Below are 24,202 nucleotides of genomic sequence, written 5' to 3' on the forward strand. Positions count from 1 at the left end.
GCATAACGAATGAAAATCGACAAAACACAAGCACGACGCGTGATTATCTAGGAAGGTATAGCCGGCAAGGGTAAGCGAAAAGACTACGAGAAAGAAGTACTAGTAATGTGAAAAATTGCAATGACTTTGATAAAAAAAAAATGTGAATACACCTTAAAAAATGTTCCGCGAAGCAGATAAGTAAGTACGAATGTCAAAAATTGACGAAACGAAGAAGTTATAGGTGTCCGGGGAATAGTAAATTTTTACCAAAGGAAATATATATGTAAAAGTGTATTTCTTTGTAAAAGCTCTGCCTAGGTTGCCTTTTCTCGGTAGTCTGGGAAGCCAATGGTTGGGTTTTCTCAAACGGCTTCCCCGTTTTGAAAGGTAACAGTAGGATCTTGCCTCGTTGGTTTGGGGGGCGGGTCGTTTGTCAGAGGTATAAATACCGGTTCCGACTTGTTACGTTCTCTCATATCTCAGAATCCCAGGCTCACAGATACTTCGATACAAGGCCCGATGTAGTGAGGCCATTTTTATTGATGCTTAGAAATACACACAGAGTGAGCGCCGTAGGTTTAGAGACCCCTGAGTGATAAACTGTGCGGGTGGGTTAGCGCTATGGTAACTAGTGTGCTCGTAGCTCTTATAAATTGTACTGCACTTAATACGAGGACGGCATAGGGACCTCTGCGTGATAAACTATGGGGGCGAGTTAGTGCTGTAGTAAATAGTGTGCTTGTAGAGAAAAGCCCTGAGAAGTGCAATTCTCTGTGTTATGGGGCAAAAGGCAACCGGGAGCAGTTGATATTGGATCTGTAATGGAAAAATGTATATACGGAGAAGGGCAGTATTGTAAATAAAGGTTGTACATAAAGAGAAATACGTGAGACGTCATTTCTTGTCGACAAGAGTGACATTTCTTGTCAACACAGTCCATTTTCAATATCTTCTCAATCATAGCTGAAGCCGAGAGAAAATATTCTAATTACTTCCTGCTACTTTGACTTCAGCTCGTAAATCAGATGAAATAATTTTATGCCTATCTGTTCTTTGCATTCTGTGAACTTAACCTTTATCAAGTTTTGAGAAAAATAATATCTGCTGTCTACATTTTCACTCGTCACTGCAATCAAATCTTACAATGTAGATATACCAAACTTCAGAGGGGGGAGGGGTGACGACAATGCCTCATGCCCCTGCCTGGCTACGGCCCTGGTGTTCACAGTAGAACAGTGTGTTGCGTGACGCACGATCTCTGCATCGAACGTGACATGTTCCAGTCCTGGCCTGGGAATTTTTTAGTTTCCCTCAGTGGCGGCGATTGTGTTCCAAATCTGAGGTGGGGGACAAGGATAGTTTAATTTCTCTTTATGCATAAGATTTACGATAGTGCAGGGGCAACTCTGCCGCCTTGTGATCAAAGTTTTCCGGTGGCGGATGTATGTAGACATTCAGATCTCAAATTTAAACTGTAGGTCCAGATCCTGTTAGCCTATCTGTGAATAAAGTGGACTTAAAACTTTCATAAACTTTCTGTGCGAGTGTTCCTTCACCAGTATCATCATATCAGTTCATCCTCATCGTTGCGATTAACCGATAGTGAGAGAAACAAGAAGAAACAAATCAATCAACCAAATGAAAATGGTGGTTTATTATAATTTAACGAAAAATATGTTAACTTTAGATGGTCATACCAGTTAAACTAAGGAGAACCTGCTTGCAGTTGAAGCATGTTTAGCTTATACCAAAAGTAATTGTAGAAGGAGCGTCATTGTTCCTTAAACTAGCATAGTGATTACTATCACTATGTAAATGAGTTACATCCCATAAGAAGTACTGTATCTTAGTCACTTTTTGTGGTAAAGTAACTGAAATGGGGTTAATTTTAAAAAGTAACTTTGCAAAGGCCGAAACCGATATGTTGACAGATTTGAGACACATTATGCAGGAGAAAGAATGGTTTGCTAGAAGCATGTCACTGAAAATTAAATATTTTTTTTAAAAAAGAAAGTCATAATTTTGTTCTTTTTGTGTATTTTCCCCTGAAAACGAAAAAATATGTTTCTCTTTGGCACTACTTTTTGACATCTGAATGTTTGCTATTGAACTGAAAGTTGGTGGCTTTCGCAATTATGTTATGCATTAATAATCATATTCGTAAATTCCAAATTGAGCCAAAATAATTTAGTCTAATTTCAAAACCTGTCACATGTAACTTTTCACCTTGAAAGAAAAAATTTAAACAAATATTGATCTCACCAGGGTTCGAACTCACGTCACTAAGTTTCAGACTTCTAATTTAAAGAATAAAACGAGACGTGTCAGCTCCATGACGCATGCGCTCTATTCACTCATTGTGTGCCAAGGGTTCTGCAAGGAACTTTGCTTTTGCTTCCTGTTGAGGAGCTAGGTGCGATGGAGACACGTGATTCCTTATCTTTGTTCAGCGCTGTGGCCACAGCACAAGAAGAGGAAGTTTCAATTAGATAATTTGTTGGCTGATTTACTTTCATTTATTTTACTTTGATTTTCCTGTTACTTTTGGCTAATCGTGAAGATGAGGATGAATGATTCAATAACAAACCCAAATAAACAACATACAGATGTTAGTCCGGAAGGGGAGTTAGGGTGGCGTGCCTCCCCTTGTATGTCAACATAAAATATAGGATGCAAGGAAAAATAGGTTTGAAATTTAAAATTGGAGAAGATTAAAAAAATTGTAAATTCATTCTTCTTGGAGGAAGGAGCAGCTACCAAAGGTAAGAGGGATGAGAAAATGCATCTTGAGAAATATGACAAATAATTATTTATATGCTGAAAATAATTTAAATATCTAATTATCAATAAAATGAATATAAGTTTGTTTTCTAAACATAACATCAATGATTTTCGTCCAATAATAGTAGTTGAAGATAATTTGTATTTGTTTTTAACCTTTTGATTACCGAGCCCATTTTGTTATGTAACAATTTTTAGCAACATTTAGAGTTTCATTTAGATGACTGTAGAGCAGAGGCTAATTGCCCTAGACAGACGAATGATATATCGTTATATGCAGAATGAACCATAGATTCTGACTTTATACAATTTATGCACATAGAGTATATATATGGAGGGGGAGGGGAGGAACCGGAAAATTCTAATATTTATGAAGAAAAATGCCCCTCCCCCCTCTCTGGACATTGTCAAAATACACATGGAAATTATTGCTGGCATGTTTGGAACAAGAAAATAATTGCACTATTATCATATGAAGGGCTCGGGTGTAAAACATGGGAAGTGACATTTTGGTAATTTTTTTATTTTCAAAGTAAAATGTGATATCCTTCAATTTTCGAGTGAAATTGCCATGTCATATAATTTGCATTAGACTCAATGAAGCCTTCTGAAATGGGTAAACACAACACGAAAACAATTTATCTACAGTATAGCTTCTACCAGGTAACCAACAAAGTTCATGTGGTTTTTACAACTGCCCGTAGTTTTCGTGGGGTAGTACGCAGTTCAGCCGCCAGGGGTACATGTATGTGTGATTGGCGGAAAGCTCATTCCTTGGCACGTCGGCTAACGTAGATAACAGGTCGCAGTCAATAGTTTGGGAGCAAGTATTCGCAGTGAACCATGGCTGTGTCGAATGCAGTAATCAGGGCGTGTTTACTGTATGAGTACAAGTTGGGCACAAAAGGAGCGGAAGCAGCAAGAAAAATATGTGCAGCGTTTGGAGAAGGTACAATTAGTGAACGGACCGCGCAAAAGTGGTTTCAGACCTTCTCGAGTGGCGATGAGACACTGGCAGACAAACCTCGATCGGGCAGACTGAAATCTCTCGATGTGGCCCAACTGAAGGCAGCAATTGAAGAGGATTCAAGTCAAACGTGTCAAGAACTCACTCAACGATTTGCGGTAAGTGCTGAAACAATTCGTGTGCACTTGCATGAGCTTGGCAAATCATGGAAACTGAGTAAGTGGGTTCCGCACGAGCTGACTGCTGTGAACTGTCTTCAACGACTGAACATTTGCACTTCCTTGCTCACTAGGAACAACAACTGTCTAATTTTGGACCGCATTTTGACGTGTGATGAAAAGTGGGTAATGTACGATAACAAGAAACGCTCATACCATTGGCTATCGTCAAATGACACCATACCTTTAACTGCAAAACCTGCCCTTCATCAGTGGAAGGTGCTGCTGTGTGTCTGGTGGACTACGGCTGGGATTGTGCATTATGAGTTCTTGGAAAGTGGTAAAACCATCAACAAAGAGGTGTACTCCGCGCAATTGCAAAGAGTGGCCGAACAGCTTGCAAGAAAACAACCTGCATTAGTGAATAGGAAGCGTGTTCTTTTCCACCAAGACAACGCTAAACCGCATACAGCAAAGATGACCCTGGAGGTGATTTCTTCTCTCGGCTGGGAACTTCTGCCACATCCAGCGTATTCACCCGACATCGCTCCATCAAACTACCATCTTTTCTTGTCTATGGACAACCATATGTGCAATCGACATTTCCAAACTCGCGAGGAGGTTGAAAATGCGGTGGTGCAGTTTTTTGCGGCCCTACACAAAGACTTTTTCAAACATGGCATCTACAGGCTTGTACAAAAATGGGAGAAGGTTGTAGAAGCGGATGGTGGATATTTTGCAGAATAAATATAAGGTAAAGACATTTGTTTTGGACCTTTTCTTCTTTGTACTAAAGCCGCATGAACTTTCTTGGTTACCTGGTAATAACCTTGTTTCTTTATGAACTTAGAAATGACCAAAATGTTGTCATGTTTTACACCCGAGCCCTTTGTATGAGCAATAGAACACGACTTAGAGCCCCCCCTTCCCCCACAAACGAGATGTCTGTGCTCCACTGAAACTTGTCAATGCACAGCCACACATTACAAGAACTTTTCGCTGCACAACCACAATTGTGAGTGACTCAGAACCTTGGAACTTCTTAGAAGTGTGTTATCAGTGTATTTTTGGATGTTGCCAGTCACATTGTAGTCACGTGACTAACACCTGTACTCGAGTATAAGGATTTCTCTTTTCGCCTGTGCTTTGATCATTTCCTTTGTTACACCTCTCCTTCCCCCACCCCTTACTCCCCCCACTTTTGCCGAAACTGAAAGTACTTGGCAACCTCCTGCTACCAACCAGCAAACTATTCCCAAATCGAGGTTCAACTGCATTATTGTAGTGGAACAAAAATTCCGGCCTTGGATGGGAACAATGCTTTTTTCCTTCAGAAGAAGCTGCCATTTTTCCGCCTTTTTTTTTTTTGGAACACCAAGACATGCAAGACTCATTACGGTGCAATATATGTGTTAACAACAATATAAAATGAAAATTGCAATTCCAGCAAATAATAGCGACATTATAACGTAAAAACTATGAACATGTCAACATATCCCGATCGAGATATTTGGTCCCTGCGGGGTTACAGGTAAATATCTCGATCGAGAAATTTGGTAAACAAGAGGTTAATAAAAGCACCTTCAATCAGCAGACAGGAATGTTTTGACTTTACAATTTTATCAGAAAATTTCTCCTCTCATTCAGGAATTACTGATATTGAATCGGGCATGAAACCAGTCTGTCAGTGTTTGTGTGTGTGTGTGAGGAGGAGGGGTGAAACAAGGGAAGTGGCAAATGATTGACGGAAAACATTAATATTCACTTACCATTGTAACCCAAAGTTATGAACATAAATTCTGTAATTTTTTTTCACAGAGGAATAATGTTTGATCTTCCAGTGGGATTTGTTACCAGAAGAAAAATCACATGTGGTTGTTCTATGCAAGGAGTTTCAGTAACAACATAATAAAGAAAAATACGTTCCAAACTCAAAATTATGCCACACGCATTATTTTCTCATTGCCACACACACAACAATGTATAAGGCTGTGACTTGGTGAAATACTTTTTGTGGCACCCGTTTGGCAGAAAAAGGAAAAAAAAAGCTTTGACCACACCGGGAATCAAACCTAGGATTTCAGCTTATGAAGCTGTCGGTTTATCGACATGGACACAAGCCGCAGTGCGAAAAAGCATGCTATTAGGGTGATTTCTCCTGAAGGTTGCACTTTTATCTGTCTGGTTCCAAACTTGCAATGTCCCTTCTCTCTAATTACATTAATTTCATAGCTCTAGGCTTCATAGTATAGTGTCTCTATGTTTGGCACACATTGCTCTTAGACTATAATATAAGTTAATGTTGTGTGTGCATATTAATGAAGCCTACCAAAGACGTGCTTTTGTGCAACCCCTAATAATATTCATGCTCTAGCTTCTGTCAACATAGCAGATTCTGATATGTGGCTACAAGTCTTTTAAGTCAATGGCACATACTTAATTATATTTTTAAACTAACTATTTAATGAAGAAAAGTGATTTTCAGGGCAATATGAAGACATTTATCCAACCTGTACTGATTTAGTCTCTCTTTTCTTCCACTTTTATTTAATCACGACGAAGAAGATAAATTATGATATGGGAAAATTGATGAAGGGACACTTGCAAAGAACACCCACGCCCAGGTCAGAATTCAAACCCGTGTCCTCTTGGTGAACGTCGACGTTGCTGTTACGTTAAGCTAGGGAAAGATTAATGGAACCATCCACTCCCCTCTTCTTTGAAATGAATATGGGCTTTTTCCCAAGTGCAGGAATTGAGGCAGTTTTTTTTTTATTAGTTATGGGTTACTGAGCATCTCGAACATATTTTCCCGAATGTTTTCCCCTGCCATTCTCTTTTCAAATGAGACACTGCATTGCATTAATAATTAAAATGCAATGGTTTCCTGTAACCGTCGTTTCTTTTCACTCGGCAATTCAGAATATTCCCTGCATCCGGTGAAAATTTTAGTGGTAAGCAACACTGCAGAGTGCTGTTTTCCCGAACCTTTACTTCGGCTGTACTGCCACACTCGATCGGCTCCGAAGCTGATCTTAACTAAAATGAGTGTTCCAGCCAGCAAAGTCCCCAGATCTTAATCATATTGAGAATCTGTGGGACCACTTGGAGCAGCGGGTCAAGTAGAGAACTAGATTTTCACGTACCTCATGGAACTTCATGACTAGTTGATGACAGAGTGGTTTGCACTCAATGTGACCCACATCCACAGACTGGTAAAGTCCATGCCATGTTGAATTGATGCTGTCATTTGCTCCATTAGAGGACCAATCAACTATTAGGTACAATTTCCTTTTGGTTGTCTAATTTTTTGTCCGGTGTGCTTATTTCTAATATATCAATTTTAATATACATGAGAATTTTTTTTGGGTGGGGGGGGGGGTGTTCTTCCTTGCCCTGTCAAGTTATGCCTATGGGTTCCAACATCCCACCGCAACACCCTCTGGTGACATATCAAAATAGCAGAGAATGGGCTTGTAAATATCATCAGCTCTAGCACCTGATTTTTTTTTGAGTAGTTGACTTTGTTATATCCCTTTCTGAAAAGTTGTTTCGAAGGAATTAATTTTCTTCACCACGTATTCCCTCCCTCGGCTCTACTACCAGACCTGAGTACGCTTATGCCTGTCACTGTATTCATCTCTTTTCACCTTCCACAGACAAGGCATAAATTAATACAAATTAAGAACCTCCCTCCAAAAGTTGCCACTCATTTTCAACCATGTTAATTAAACAGTGGAAAAACAGAGAAGCAAGTTTTGCATACACACAACTTGGCCAGATTGGTGCAAAATTTCCAAATGTTTGGAATGCCAGAATCTTGGGGAAAACTGAAGGATCCTTGGAACTTGAAATCACTCGCACTTTCACATCTGGTTGGGGCAGCAGTAAACCATTCTCATACCTGACACGAGGGTCAACAACCTTCATGGGGAGAAAAGATTCATGCTTCCTTGCAAATGGATGGCCCTGTTTAGAGTAGCCACCTTGTACTATTTCTTCTGAATTATGAAGACCGGAAACTTTGCTTAAGAGTTTGGTTTGGTTTGAGTTGATGTTTTAAGTCCACTTTGTACACAGTAAGGCTAATCAGGACTGGACATACAGTTTAAAGTGGAATCCGAACCACTATGTGCAGTATCGAACCTGGGACCCCTTGATTACAAGGTGAGGACACTACCACTGCGCCATCGGGAATGCCATTTTGCTTGAGACATTTAGTCTTGGTTCACACTTCAAATAGTGCTGAACACATATAAATGTAAGTAGCTTGTATTTGTGAGGATTGTAAATACTTTTTTAAAGCTCGTTTTTATCTCATTTGTAATCCTTTTCCATCTTCTGATAGTATTTCAAATAAATCACATTAGGTCCTTTATCTGTTATTTTTCAGTTTTTTTATTGCTGGACTCCTTCTGAAATATGTTATTTTTGTACAATTTTTTTTCACCTTTCTTTCCAAAATCCAGACATATGCTTTCCTGAATTTTACCCAAATACTGACTGAAATTTTGTGTTAAGATCTTTATGTTTGAGAAAGAAAACTTTTTGTGCATAATATGAGAGTTACAATAGCAAGTGTTACAATTTTTTCTTCTGTTTTCAGGAAAGAAACAGGAGCTATGGAAAAGAAGGTTATACTGAAGGGAACATGGATGGAATTGAGAAGTAGGACTGGTAGTTGACTTTACTAATGTTTTAAGAAGACTGTGTTCAAAACCAATTTCAAATAAAATATCTATCCTATGTAGAGAAAACTTTTCTTGGGAATGTGTCAGACATTTAATATAGGAAATGGTATTTTATGTAATTTTTGTCGTGTTAAAAATATAGCTTGTGCATAGGGAAACTGATAACTACTCCACCATGTCTTAATTAAATTTATTTGCATAGAGTAGTGAATTGGTTTCTTTCAGTCATGCGTTATGGAAAAAGTGCTATCCAAATCTGATCCACATGGAATGAGTGAGACCAAGAGTCCATATTTCACAAAAAACAAGAAACAATTATCAGAGAAATGTATTGCAAAGTTGCCCAGTAAACAAAAATGGATACCCCCTCGTTCGCCTTACAATTTAATTCAGGAAGATTTATACCATGATCCATGGAAACTACTAGTTGCTACAATTTTCCTCAACAAAACAAAAGGTAAGTACAGTGTACTTTATGAATATAAGAGTGCCTATGTATTACAGTTAAGTATTTCACAATGTCTGAGTGGAAGATATACCAAAAGAAAATACAAATAAAATCCTTATATTTTGATTTTTTTGAAAATAAAGTTACTTTGATGACCTCCATTTCATTCCAGACACTCTACTCTGTCTTTGGTTTCATTGATTGATGCTTTATTTTACTTTGCTTTTTGTGCCATTTTTGGCTAATTTGTGAAGATGGGGATGAGTGATGATATAATGAAATTGATGAATGGACACTCACAAATATCCATGCTCAGGCCGGGATTTGAACCCTGGCATCGTAGCACGATTTGCTAACCACTCCGCCACTCTGTCTTTGGGTAGGTATTTGGACCATCTCTTCCTTTATCCAATATTTAAATTCACTGAGGGTGCATCATCACATGTGGACAGGTCCGGTGATCTAGTGGGCCAAGGCATATCACAGTTGTTTTTGTAATATGCTTTTATAGTAAATTCACACAGTGCCCCAATCTATGACTCCATCATTACTAAATAGTAAAGCAGGCTGCTGCAAGATTGTCCTCCTACTAAATGGAGAAAATAATAGGGTGGAATTTGCAACCAACCCAGAATTAAATACTACAGAAAATATTTTTTCCAGGAATGTTCCAAAATATTAGGACAACTCAAGTGCAAAATCTGAATGGGGAAATAATTCTATATATGAGGGTTAGTTGATAATTATCCACACTTTTGCTGCAATTTTCTTCAGATTGACCATAGTGTGACCAATAGTGCATTCTGTACGGACATGTAAAAGACGTATGCATTAGGCATTCACTTTGCAAATTTTGACATTTATCACTTCTAGTTGTGTTTGCAGAAAGAATCTCCTCTCTCCCATTTGCACCAAAAGAACAGCAATCAGCGATTTTTTTTTTTTGTTCTGTAGCCTGATGGTGTACCAGGGGCCAAAATCAATTGAAGGCTTGCATAACAATGTGGGAAACTAAAGTGCAGATGATATTCCACTTTGGGCCTCCCCGATGGCACAGTGGTAGCGTCCTCTCCTTGTAATCGAGGTGTTCCTCCCGGGTTTGATACCGGTGGAGGCACATAGTGGTTTGGATCCCACTTTAATCTGTAGGTTGTCCCAATTAGCCTTACTGTGCACAAAGTGGACTTAAAACACCAAATCAATCAATCAATCAATTTGCCACTTCTTCAATTGTCATTTGTCGGTTTGTCAGATTCACTGCACAGACTTGCTCAATGTTGTTGTCAGGAGTGGATATGAATGGGTGTTCTGTTCCTCTTCATGCTTTACAATTGTCCAACCATTTTTGATCTTTCCAATCCATTCCTCATGGTTAGCACTTTCCCCATATTGTGACGCAAGCCTTGCATGAATTTTGGTCCCTGGCAATCTCATCTCTGCCTGCTGAAGTACTCTTGTCTGTGAGTTCTCAACCTCCTCCATGTGTTAAATCCCATATAGGGTGCTGATCACATTGCTATTTTTCGACTATCATTCTCTCATTAGGTTGAAGCTCAATTGTGTATGTTTTCTTTATGTCAACAATTTGTCATGTGTGGATGAAAATCTTGATTTTGAAATGGGCGGGCCATAAGTTTATAATCTAAATATATTGTATCACATAGATTAGTGTTCAGATTAACCAGTAATGTTCAGTCTTCTTCCACACTCAAGTGACCATACTTTTGTTTTCAAACTACAATTTATTGTACTAAAAAAATTTACCAAGGCGCTGGTCTGTTTTAAGTTCAAATCTTTGTCCTCTAAAAAAAACACTTGGATGTTTAGTTGTTCAGTCATTCAGCATGCAATGGATTAAGAACTTTGAGTGCCATTTGTTGATCTAGTGTTTATTTAAAGATCTTTGCTAACAACACATCTTTCATTTTATTGTAATGCAACCAATGTTGAGTGTTTTCCTATCCTCCAGTAAGTATATGTAATTGTGTTATAAAAACACTTGCTTTTATTTTGAAAAATGCAATGACAATTAGTTGAAAACCTTTTTTTCAGCTAAACTTGCCACTCCTGTTATCTGGAATTTTTTCAAGAAATATCCATCAGCTGAAGTTGTATGCAAGACTGCTGTTGAAGAAATAGAGAAGCTTATAGAATCTCTTGGCTTAAAAGTAAAAAGAGCTTCAATTCTTAAGAAATTCTCAGGTTTGTAAAGTTATTCTAGGTTAATCTCACTAGTTGGCATACATGGGAGATACTTTGCTGAAATTTCCATGTATTCTAGTTTAAGAAATGTCCTGAAATAATTACCAATTCTTAATTGAGCTTCACTTACCTGGACTAGGGTTCAAAGTTAATGTACTTGAAACACTAATTCAATCACAGTATGTAACTGATTCAGTCAACTTATTGCAGGATGTGATCTATTTCATTCTTTTTCATGTGTTAGATTTTATCATCTTCACAATTGATATTAGCAGTTATGAATCAAGATTTCATTGCACTATTCAACTTTGGGTATTTGTCTATGGACTGCAAATTCCTACCTAATTTGACAGGTTTATTTTTTTTCTCAACATGAAATTTGCTCATTGAAACGTTTTCATTAATACTGGCCACAGTTTCTACAGGATTTTAATTTGGAATGAGAAAGCCATATTTTGTCAAGACAAAATCTTTCCCAGATGATTTTGTATGTTAGGAAAGTGGTGAAAAAACACTTCTCCCCCATGGCGCAGTGGTAGCGTTGTCACCTTGTAATCAAGGGGTCCTGGGTTTGATTCCCTGTGGAGCCACGTAGTGGTTGGGATTCCACTTTAATCTGTAGGTCCAGTCCCAATTAGCCTTACTGTGCATAAAGTAGACTCAAAACACCAAATCAATCAATCAATCTTTGCCAGAGATAACTGGATCTCCCCAGTGGTTGGTTGCCTTGTTGCAATGACTTGGTTTTGAATACACCTGGAGGCACTTAGTGGCTCAGATTTCACTTAAAACTGTAGATTCAGAGCTAATTAGCCTATCTGTGCATAAAGTGGACTTATTTAGCTTTACTTTATCAGAGGAAGCTAGGTTTATTTTCACCACATATTCAGGTATGAAATAAGCTTAAAGAAGGACCAAATCATACAACCAGTTTCATCTTTTGTTAAAAAGTGTTTTTGAATTCTCTGAAGCTACTTTCTTGTACAACTTAGCTATCTCATTAATAGGGGTGGATTGATTTTTTTTTTTCAAAATCCGAAAGCATACAGTGCGCAAAAGTTGCTTCTTGGTCCCAAAAGTCCACAGAATAAAAATCAGGAATTTTATTCAATTTCACACCATGCCTCAATGGGCTTGAAGTTTTGCTTTTTCTTCGAGAACCACACTGAAGATCTTTACAGTGGTTGACTTGTTTCCTGCAGTTCAATGAGCTACTTGCTTCAACTCCTTCTGATAACAATTGATGGACACACAACAGGAGCTTATTCATTTCGAGTCCTATGGGTAAAATGCTCTGTAATTGTGAGAACTGACCAATTATAAACTTTGAGGTTATCCTTGTGGAAATTTCAACTTTACACACACAAGATTTGAGCCAAGATCAACAGTACCCTGAAACAGGAAGCCTAGAAAATTATCACATGCTGGATGGCTTACTACTACCTGTCGCCTGCTTCTGCTTTACATATTAACAGTAAACCCAACTGAACAACTGAAGATTCATGCTAAGTTTGTTGTATATATGTGTGTGTGTGTTCCTGTTTATTTCTCCATAAATTCGAATCCAATGTTCAAATATGGTGCTAGGCATTTGTTTCTGGCAATTAAGCAATTAATGTGTAGCATTAAACCACACCAGTGGCATGCCCAGGTTTTTGGAAAGGAGGGTGTAATGTATACTTTTTTTTTTCTTTAGTAGTCAGTCCTCATTTTGCCATTTTTTCGTGCCTGTGACGTTCTTGTTTGAGGAATACTTGCATTTCGACACAGAATTTGCTGTTTGCATCAAGAAAAGAGTGCACTTTCTTTATTTCGATACAAGATAAAGAGATCTCTTGAGATGCAGGTAGAAATACTTAAAACAGGCTATAATTTTTTGTGAGATGTTCCTGTATTTTCTCCTTCAGATGTGTGTGATCCATTTGAAATTCTAGTCACACAATGTCCTGAATAACTTCCTTGTAATAAAAGTGAATTTTTGGATAGTAGGGGAGAAGTTCCGAATATTACACCCATTTTGTTTTTCGTACGTGGCAGAGCAAAAATAGGTCAAAATGAAAAAGTAACAAGGGCAAAACAAACTATGGAATGTTTGCCAAGACGTCTGATGGTTCAAATGTTTTTCAATACATTATACACATGTACATAATGTTGTAAGCAAAACTCTATGATTTTGAGAGTTGAAAAAATGTGTGCGTAATATTGGACCCCAGTGTGATATTAAGAACACATTCTGTAACAACACAATTTTCGAAGACTTTATTGCCGAAAGTAAGGACAAGAAGTAGTAATGAAGTATTTCATTAAAGAAAACATAATAGTAACTGTTAAGGTCCTTCACATGACAATACATGTGTTTTACAAATTAGAAATGAAACATGGAAATTGCAGAATACAAGTGTGTTACAAATTACAAATGAAACATGGAAATTGCAGAATACAAGCTACAAATGACAATTGAAACATGGAATGAATGCTTTGAAAAAAACCATCAGCAAAAAAGTAGTTTAAGAATGAGCAAAATAAAAAGCAATGCAGTTCAATGTCCACGTCAAAAGCAAACAAAAATTGCACACAAACCGTTTGTAGTCCTCAGTACCCGCGCATTGCTCATGACACCAAGTGCTACACTGAATACAAATGATCCATTTTTCACCTGCTTTGTCATGTGAAAATGTTTCATTACAATAGGGACATTCACAGTCCTCATTTTCACTATCTTCATCATCAGTTGATACTAATTGAAGAGACATATCCAAATCTTCCTCACTTGTGCTAGGGCTTCTCTCCCATGTTCTTTTCTTCCCCTTCTTTAACGCCTGTTTCTTCTCTGTACGACGTGTGTAATTTCCACTTTGCTTTGCTGCTTTCTTTCCACTCTGTTTGACTGTTCCTTTTTGGGAAGTGTGTTGCAAATCTGCAGTCAGTTTGTTTTTGCATGGTGAACTCGTTAGAAGAGTAGCAGAACCACCTCGTCATCCTCTAGAGATACCTGGATTGCTCAGAACTTAGACAATGAGGTATAACCCTGCAACCAACTTGTTTACGTTGTCCTTAGTAATCACTCCAATGGGACCTATGCTATTCATAATATCGCACCCGTGCGGTATTTGGAACACATGCAGGGTGCGTTATTTGGCACAACTGGGAAAGCCAACATGGCACCTACTTCTACCACAACAATGGAATCCACTTCACAATATACACTTTACACTGCAACTACATAATGTACACATACCATTTATGCACTAATTACACTGGGGAACAAAATTGAACTTTTGTTTGGCACACTAGGAAAAATACCTAATCCTAATAGAACTTTTCACACTGAATTCAAATATGTAAGTAGTTCTTCTCCATCACCCACAGTTTTTTTGTGACCCGCAGGTTAAGTGTGAAATAGTTCTGTGTCTCTTTACATATATGCATGACACTATTCAACTTAACTAAAATGTGAGAGTTGTTGATTTCCTTCTGTATTTTGCAACTGGAAATTCCTCTTCAGCATCCAACAGTAATCAGAATTATTGTATTGCATTGTCCCTGGCACCTCTTTTCCATAACGGAGATGTCTTGGTGGAAAATTTCCCCGTGTTCGTTACTGACGGCACCAAGAATGTCAGGGATGAAATGCAGTGAGATTCTAAGAAATTTATTTTGAGGGACATATTACACCCCATATATTTGTATGACTGTTACAGTTCACCCACAATCTCACAGTAGTTCGAGCTTTTCGATTTCCTAAAACGTCTATGTAGAACGCCACGCTGATATTTCATCTTTGCTAAACAGACCTTCGAATTGTTTATACCTTATCAAAGCTCTAATTTGAGAGCGCACAAGAATTCCTTTCTTGATTTTAGCATCACTAACACGAGGAAATTTTTCCATTAAATAATTAAACTAAGCACCATTTTTGTCCATCGGCTTAATAAAGTTTTCAAAAAGGCCTTAACTTGATATGAAGTGGGGGAAGAAGAATCTTATCAGAGTTGACTAGTGAGGGATGCACACATTTCTATGTTGAGACATATGTGATTCAAGTCTGGGCCATTCTTTCTTGATGTAGTGATTATTCATGTCCCTGGAGTCCCATTCGCACAAGAAACAGCAAAATTTAGTATAGCCAAGTTGCAAACCATTTAACAATGCAATTACTTTTAAATCGCAACAATACTTGTCATACTGATTTTTTTCTAACAGCATTTTCATATCTTCATATGTTTCATGTTAGTTGTGCAAACTAACGGCACAGAAGGAAATGTGTTCCCATTGTGCAAAAATGCAGCCTACAAACTAGTTTTCGAGGAATCAATGAACAGTCTCCACTATGTTGTTTCATGTTCATGATCAAGTAAATCCATCACAGCGAAAATATTATTACAATACACTAAATCGTTTTCTTTAGAATAAAGATCTTCAAACTCTTCCTGTCGGTTATGAAAGAAGCACACTTTGGTGTTTTTATGAAGAAGATTCCATCCTTTCAGCCTAGATCTCAAAAGTTCGACCTATTTCTTTCCAAATTTCAAATCCAAAGAAGGTCGTTTAATTCACCTTGTGTTAACAGATAAGGTTCACAGGAAGAGGCTTCGAAAGTACAATGATCTTGATCGTCATCTTGAACTTCGGTAGCTGCCTCATGTTCCCATTCATCTTCTACAGTTAGATGTGTAGGGGGATGTGGTACAGGTAAGTAAGTTCTCACTGTGAGGTACTAGCCTCATAGCAATGGTAAATTTCCATTTACTACTTAAAATGATCTCGTGGTTCAAGCACACCATTTAATTTCATTCCAAGTCGCATCAAATACGAGGTTCGCTTTCGCCCTCCCCCCACCTCAATGTGATTCAGCCCTCCCCCGAAGTAAAATCCTGGGTATGTCATTGTGCATTCGTAAAAGTTTGTGCCCACCTTCTGTTCGAAATCATTTAAAATATTGTTTTACATACATGACTAATTACAGAAAAAATACCTATTTTTTTAAAAAAAAAATACTTAAAAAATGTCATTGTACAAAAACTGTGGGTGATGGAAAAATTCTGAGTACATATTTGAATTCAGCGTAAAATTTTACATTAGAAACACAATATACATTTCATGTGCCAAAAACTGTGTTCACCAGTGTTATATGACTATATCATACCTTTGTCCACAGAATATGTCATTGATGACAACCTTGCAAAATATTTTGGGCTTCACCGAAATTTAAACCTCTCATGCTTTTCTTCACCTGCAGAGCAATTCCAGACGTAACGGACTGACACTTTAGAAGATTTTCTTCAGCTTTTTAAATTTTTAATTAAGCAGATATGCAATATTAAATTTCCAAAACATCACCATGTTAGATAACTAAAAGAGTCCTTTTTAACCCAGTAACAGACTTTCCACAATTTTGTCTGACTATGGAGAAAATATGCATGGTAAGGGACTGACCCATATGTCAACCCACTGTTTCAAATTACTGAATGTTTTGATAAAATTCTCTGAAAGTTGGACACTTTAGTACTTCTATTTTTCAATGATTAATAGTGGAAGATGGTACAGTAAGACAGCAAAATCTGAATGCTTCAGTTTTATTCAGTGGTTCAGAAAAAAATAAAATAAGCCTGGTAACGGACTGACATGTATGGTAACGGACTGACACCTTCTGAAATATATTCATAAACTCAACAGACTTACATATTCTTACTAAGAAAAATGTTTTTCTTTACTATATAACTGAAATTAGTTAAAGTAACACTAAAAACTACTAACAACAAGTAACACTAAAACTATTTAAACACTACAACGGAAATAAGGTATATAAACTGTGCTAATACTGTATGACAATGTTACACTACTTGCTTCTTAAAATCTTTAAATTGTTTTTCTATTTCTCTTAAATGTGGAATTTCAAAAGAACCAGCACCCTACAATTCAACTGGACCATAAAATGAAAACTTCTTGTTTACAGTTTCTATATCATTAGGTCGTGGCCAGAAAAAGCTGTTAACTGAACGATATTTCATCATTGTCCATGGTTAATATTCTGTTAATATAAAATGTCTGATCATAAAATACTGCATAATATTTCGTTCTTTGGTAATACTTTGTAACTTCCAGAAAACTGATTTTTCAAGAGGAATGAACAAATTTCTCAGTCGATCCTGTATAGTTGGAGCATTCAATGACATTTTTAGAGATGACTTTGAAATGGTGAATATTATGTGTGTTTGGAATTTGTTGAATATGAAGCCAGTGTTCATCTAGTGTTGCTTTCACATCTTCTATGGTGAAAATTGGGATTTCTGCTACTACAATTTTTGTCTTCTTTTCTTGAAGAAATGTGAGAAATTCATGTGCACAGTGAATTGAAGTCTTCCCAGCCATTACAGCTTCCCTCGCCATCCTCTTTACTTCTCCCCCAATTGCATCTACAGCCCCTTTACCATGGGAAGTTGAAAAAAAACACTCAATGTTGTTTGTTCCTGCTGTAAAAAAGATATGTGATGTTACATAAAGTGTACCTTTGCTTAAACTGTGAAGCTGCGCCATCTGAGAAAATATGAAGACTGGAAATTGGTAATCCAAGATTCTCTTTGGAGATAATCTAAAATATACTGTAAATATACATGTACACTGTATTTATCATGATTAAGGCAGTCAGATAAAATAGCAAAATACTTCTTTTGTGATGTAGTTCCATCGTGAAACCAAGTTACAGCTGTAAAAATGGTAATTTGTTTATTGCTCCAATGGGCAGATTGGATTTCATCCTGTTCCTTGCATGTGAAGTTCTCAGAAAAGTCAATTTGTAAGACATCTTCTTCATTAAGTTTTGAATCCTTCCCTGGAAAGCCATCTGCTGTTTACGTTTTATGAAAGTATGATGCAGAAAGTGTGGAATTTTTCCTGACAGAGACTTAAAACAATCTTGGACAGTTTCAGTCTTTTCAGTTTTCTCAACACTGTTAGTAGTATTTACCCACTCATACCACTTACAGAACTCTGAAAGATCTATTTCACTTTCATCACTATCTGTTATGGAATTTAAGTCTGGACATATTTTGCATTTGCCGGTCATACAAGGTTCATTATCTTGACTACATACTATCTGGTCTATAAATGGCATGGCCGAAATTCTGTAGAAACATGTATGCCTGAAGAATGCAGGGCGATTAATAACAGTTTCATGTTTTCATGTGTCATGCAAACACAAACATTTTGAGGTGTATTTCCTAAAAGAAACACAAACTTGGGCCTGCAATCAGCAAAAGTGGAAAAACTTATTTTTATCTCGGCATGCTTCAAGCAAAATATTGCATTTGCTTCCTGAAGGGTTGTAAGTAAGTACCGTTTCTGATATTTTGTTTTCACTCCACCTTCACACACAGTTAGTGTCTTGCTCCAGGGGCTTGCTAAGAGATTTCATCCGTGGAGTAAAATTATTTTATAACATTTCTAGTTTCTGATTCTGATGAGGCACTTGAGGGAGCTGTAGAGCTATTACCAATCTTTAGTCCTTCATTCCTTGCAAAATCAACTATAAGAGCTCGTCTCTTTCTGGGGGAAGCAGGTAAGGCAGATGATGCACGTTTTTTTGCTTTCCCAAATGATTGACGTGATGAATACACTTTTGTCGGTGTTTCAATGACAGATGTTGTTGGTGTTTCAGGAGGAACAGTGGCACTAGTATTATTCTGACTACCAGTAGTTTCTCTTTTCCTCTGTCTTTCCTTTTGTTTGTATTCATGTTTTTTCTTCTTAAGCTGCCATTTACCTCTCACACTAAGTGCACTTCTTTTTATTTTTTGTCTCTCAGCGTCTTTTCTCTTTACTTCTTCATAACAAGCCTTTTTTTCATACGCTGTCTATAATTCTGCTGCTTCTCAGCAATGCTTAATCTTAGCATCTCGAAACAAAAGAAAATATATTTTGTTAAGTTTGATTTTTACAATAAAAATTATTTTATAATATAACTAACATTATTTTATAACTTTATAAAAATCATTTTGAGTAATGAAAGTTCAAGCAGGACTGTCAGATAGCATGTATGAAAGTTTTTAAATATTTTATATAACGTCTCCTTATAATGTCAGTCCGTTACCAGTGTCAGTCCATTACCTACCCATAATACCCTAATGCCTTAAGATATAACTGTAAAATTTTTTGTTGTGAGTAGTCTGGGTAAACCTAACGCAGGATATAAAGTTTTATGAAATTGTCACTTTGGATTTTATTATAAAAAAACTTTTTCAAATATTTTGGTAACAGACTGACACTACCGCTTAATAAAGTTTAGCGTGCATTACTTCTTCATACATGATATTTTTAGTATACAGTTTCTGTGCAAAATAGTTATTTTTATGCACATTCTAGTAATATAATTAACTTTCAGGTAGATAGTTTCTGAATGATTTTATAGGTGTTGAAATAAAACCATTATTTATACAAAGCGAACTCAGACTAGCAGTACCATCATATTTTATTATACTGCAGCTGCAAAAATCAGTTACATGAGGAGATAATTATACTACATTAATCTACATGAAGTTTTGTTTCCAACAAGGTATAATACATGCTACGTGGTTACACTTTGATTTTCACACACCAGGTTGACAATTTTCTGGAATTGCTCTGCATGCAGTGCGACAAAACTCTCTCTGCTGGAGTACCTACCTCAGTCAATTATAGTACAACTGTTCACACCAGAGTGCAGCACTTCCCGGCCAAGATACAATGGGGTATGGCATTAGGAAGGGGTGTGATAATCGGCACTTCTCCCCTATATATATTTAAATAATGCTTTCTCAGTCATCTAAATAACAAAACTAGAACAAAACCTTATATCTTTGATGTTTAGCACCAGTGTTACAATAAACAGAAACAGTTTTTTTAATAAAATATTTTTTGTGCACCTATTTGTGAGTGGAAGTATTTTAAAGTCTCTGAACATGTTCAGTATAATGTCACTCTACCAGCTCTTCCTTGAATCTAAATTTGTCAATGCAATGTACTTGTGTTTTGCAGATATGTTTGATACGTTCTTCCTGGAACTGTTTCTAACTTTCTTCCTGTCCTCTCTGGAGTTCCACAGGGTAGTGTTCTAGGACCTCTCTTGTTCATATTATTCGTCGATGACCTTGCCGACCATCTCACAGCTCCCTCTAGCAATTAACTTCTTTTCGCAGATGACTGTAAAATTTTCAGGGAAATCTCCACTTCCGACGATACTCATCTTCTTCAGAATGACATAGCAACATTTACTTCCTGGTGCCTGACATGTGACCTTACATTACATCCTGACAAGTGTACTACTCTCACTATCTCTCTCAAGAAGAATTTGTTAAAGTCATCTTACTCCATCTCTGGCAATAACATCAAAGCAGTATCCTCTCATAAGGACCTAGGCATTGTTTTCGACCAAAAGCTCACATTTGAGGAACATATTTTATGCACCACCAAAAAGGCCATGCGTCTCTTAGGTTTACTCTACCGTTTCACTGAAATTAGTGACATCTCAGCCCTCACTTTGTACTTCAAATCATTCATCTCCCCAATAATAGAATACTGCTCTCCCGTCTGGTCCATGGCATGTCCCACTCACCTCTCCAGAATCGATTCAGTCTTTAACTTCTTCCTAGCTATAGTCCGTCACAGGGTTCCCTCATTACGCAATTTTTCATCTCCGCATCTCTTGTCTTTTCTAAACTTACAAACTGCTTATCAGCGACGTTTGCAGAATGATTTCAGTTACTTATACAAAATTGTGAATGGCAAAATCCGCTGCAACACACTCCTTGAGGAATTCCACTTTAGAGTACCTATGCGCACAACTTGCAATACAAGGTTATTTTATACAAAAAAACCTAGACTGGAAATTCAAAAAAGATCTCTCTTTTATAGACTTGCCACACAATACAATGATCTCCCCTCAAATATTGATATATTTTCCTCCGAGTTTGCCTTTCGGTCTTCTATCAGAAGAAATACTTGTAATTAATATCACATAGTGCCATCTCTTACTTATTTTTTTGTTCATTTGCTATTCACTTTTATGTTGTTTTGTTACTCTTAATTATTTCTTATTTATTTTTATTTATTTATTTTATTTTATTTTTTTATCTTTATGCTTATTATAATTATTGCTTTCTCATTGTTGACAATTTCAGTGTAAAATGGCCACCTGTGCTGTATCTGAAATTTTCTCAAATAAATAATAAATAAATAAATAAATTCCTCTATACATATCACTTTAAGCTAAAGCTTCGATAGACATACATATTTATTGATTATGGGGCGGAGGTACAGTTACGCACCAAGTGTGCATTTATTTCAATATCGCCCGAATGGGCACTGCTACTAAAAAAAAACTGGGTGTATCAAGAGTATGAATTTCTCTCCATGTTGCAAGTGGAAGCATTTTATTATGTTGATTATTAAGCTGGACACGATATTTGAAAAATATGATGAATTAGAATTTTTGGAATCCCGTGTATTCCTTATGGGGAATTAACTTCAACATCAAATGGAAGTTTCAACTTTTCCACTTGTCAAACACATCTTCAAACACCCTCTTTCTGTTGATATAATTTTCTAATTCATTGGAAGTTTGTTATTCCCAAGAGAACAAATCAAATAATACTCCAAACCTGATGCGCATAACAGAGCCAAATTTCACCTGACTTTCAAGGAGCTAGATTTATGAAGTGCTTCCTAGAGTAATGTTAGTTGTCAAAGGGGGCTGCTATTACCGTTAACTCTACATTTATGACAATGTATTCTTATTTTTCACATCTACATTCGGCGGCATCACTCATCTCATGGTCGTTTGAAATCAAAAGTAAAGGATTCCCTGATAATACATCAACACGGCACTATAAAAAAAGTAGCTGGGGATATAAGAGGGGGTGGAGCGACACAGCCAATATAACACTATCACATCACATGCAAAATGTATAATCGTGGCAAAAGTTGGTCTATGTGGGCCGGAACCAGTGATGCCATCACAGTGGAGCACTGGGGCAGGTGCCCCAGTTCACAGCCAAAGGAGTGCATGAAAGAACCAGACCTGGCTCCAAGCGAGCTAAGTTGGCAACACTGCCACAAGGAAAGAGCTATTGAAGATCCCCGCAGAGAGTGTCCCGCATGCCCTGAAAGACAGGATGCAAAATTTATGTATACCTACTAAGTGTAACAGAGATTTTTTTTTTTTTTTTTCAGAAGAGTACCTGTATAAGAAATGGACCCATCCTTCTCAGTTATGTGGTATTGGCAAATATGGAAGTGATTCATACAATATATTTTGTATAAATCAGTGGAAAAATGTTCGACCAAGGGATACAATGCTCAATGCATATGTTGCTTGGTTATGGGAGAACCATGGTAATTATGAACAAAGTAATATGCAATAATAATAGAGTGTAATGGATTGTTGGAGCATTATTAGAATGTATGAATGAGTTGTAGATTCCTCAAACTTTTTCTACTTGGTTGATAGGCAACAATCATAGTGAATTTCTGTTTTTACCTGGAAAAATCTTTTGGCCATTCACAAAATCTTTCTATATTGAAATATTTCTGTGTTGAATTAATATAATGTATTATTAACTTTTAATATTAAATTATGCTGTGTAAATTTATGTAAATTTTGAACATGACAATAGAAAAACAAATGAATGTAAATAAATAAGTGATTAATATATGGAGATTTCTAATAGTCACGCATTTTAATTTATCACATTGTAAGCAGCTTTTTGATACAATAAATATTAGGATGATCAGTTGCAGTCTTAGCAAAAGAGCTTGCTTCAATAATTTGGTGCCTGCAGCCAGGATTCAAGAAAAATGGGACAATTTTCTGATATGTATGGTTTGAAAGTTGGGCAGTTGTTACCGACTTTTCATTTATTTTGTCTTTGATTTGTAATGTAGTTGAGTGTGTTGCAAAGGCAAAATTGGCAACTCTAAATATTTTACTTAATTTTATTATTATTCTGTGCAATCATGACAGATAAGTCTAAAGAAACAAAATCTGGATAGACATTCTAAAATCTAATGTTACATCTAATGATATGAAGGAACCTACTTAAATAGTAGCAATTCTTGTGATAGTGACATTGGTCATGTAGTCAGTTAAGTTGAAATTGAAGAGGTGACATGTTGTGATAAACTCGATAATGACCTGAGATATGTGTAATGTTTTGTCATCATTTTGTCATTACCATTAAGGAAAAATACTGTTGTAATAAATGTGATTCCAGTTAATGATCCTTATCAATTGCCTGTTTATTTTAAATATAAAATCCTAATTTCAGTGACATTTTAAGCAGCATTAAAAACATACAATTAGCTGTTTTAAGTTTTAATAAGGAACTTAAGGTCAAATTTGATCAGTCACTTAAGACTCAATTAGATCAATCTAATCAGGAATTTAAGACTGTTAGATCAGTCTAATCAGGAACTTAAGACTCAGTTATATCAGACTAAACATGAACTGAAACTATAACAGTATGTCTGTGAATAAAGTTGAATTATCCAGAGCTCACACCCAATTAACTTCACAGCTTAATGCTAAATTTGAAGCTGTTAATCATGATATTAGTCATATCAAGAATTGGTTAAATATTTTAATGTCTGAATTTAAGGACAAAATAGATGCAGCTGGTACAGCATGTGTACAATCGACTACATGTCTTGAATCTGCATTTGATGATAAATGTTGAAAATTTTGATGACAAACTATCTAAATTTCACTTTATTAATTGTGATGGATGTTTAAAGGATTTGTTAATATGTTTAATGATTATGACCAATATTCAGATAATCTTCAATGAAATTATAGTATTTGTTCTTCTAACATTGATGATATTATGTCCAGAGTAATTATTTTAGAAAAAAGCCATGTTCATGTTGATATACATAAGCATATTTTTGATTGTACACTTCTCCAAATGTTATCTGACCAACCTGACAGATTTCCAAGTCCAGA

The 24,202-nt window shown here is 36.5% G+C and overlaps 1 protein-coding gene and 1 pseudogene across 1 annotated transcript; both read left to right on the forward strand.

Moving 5' to 3' along the window:
• Positions 1 to 3,606: 3,606 nt before the first annotated feature.
• On the forward strand, positions 3,607 to 4,635 carry LOC145984329 (histone-lysine N-methyltransferase SETMAR pseudogene; annotated as a pseudogene).
• A 3,863-nt stretch (positions 4,636 to 8,498) lies between these two features.
• Positions 8,499 to 23,485, forward strand: LOC145984337 (methyl-CpG-binding domain protein 4-like). The gene is made up of 3 exons (XM_083117989.1): positions 8,499 to 9,036; positions 11,080 to 11,229; positions 22,435 to 23,485. Exons 1-3 carry the CDS (start codon positions 8,814 to 8,816, stop codon positions 22,623 to 22,625), a joined length of 564 nt encoding a protein of 187 aa, XP_082974115.1. The 5' UTR covers positions 8,499 to 8,813; the 3' UTR covers positions 22,626 to 23,485.
• The last annotated feature ends 717 nt before the right edge of the window (positions 23,486 to 24,202 follow it).

This window comes from Lepisma saccharinum, chromosome 2 (genome assembly GCF_977018435.1).
Source record: "Lepisma saccharinum chromosome 2, izLepSacc3.1, whole genome shotgun sequence".
NCBI lineage: Eukaryota > Metazoa > Arthropoda > Insecta > Zygentoma > Lepismatidae > Lepisma > Lepisma saccharinum.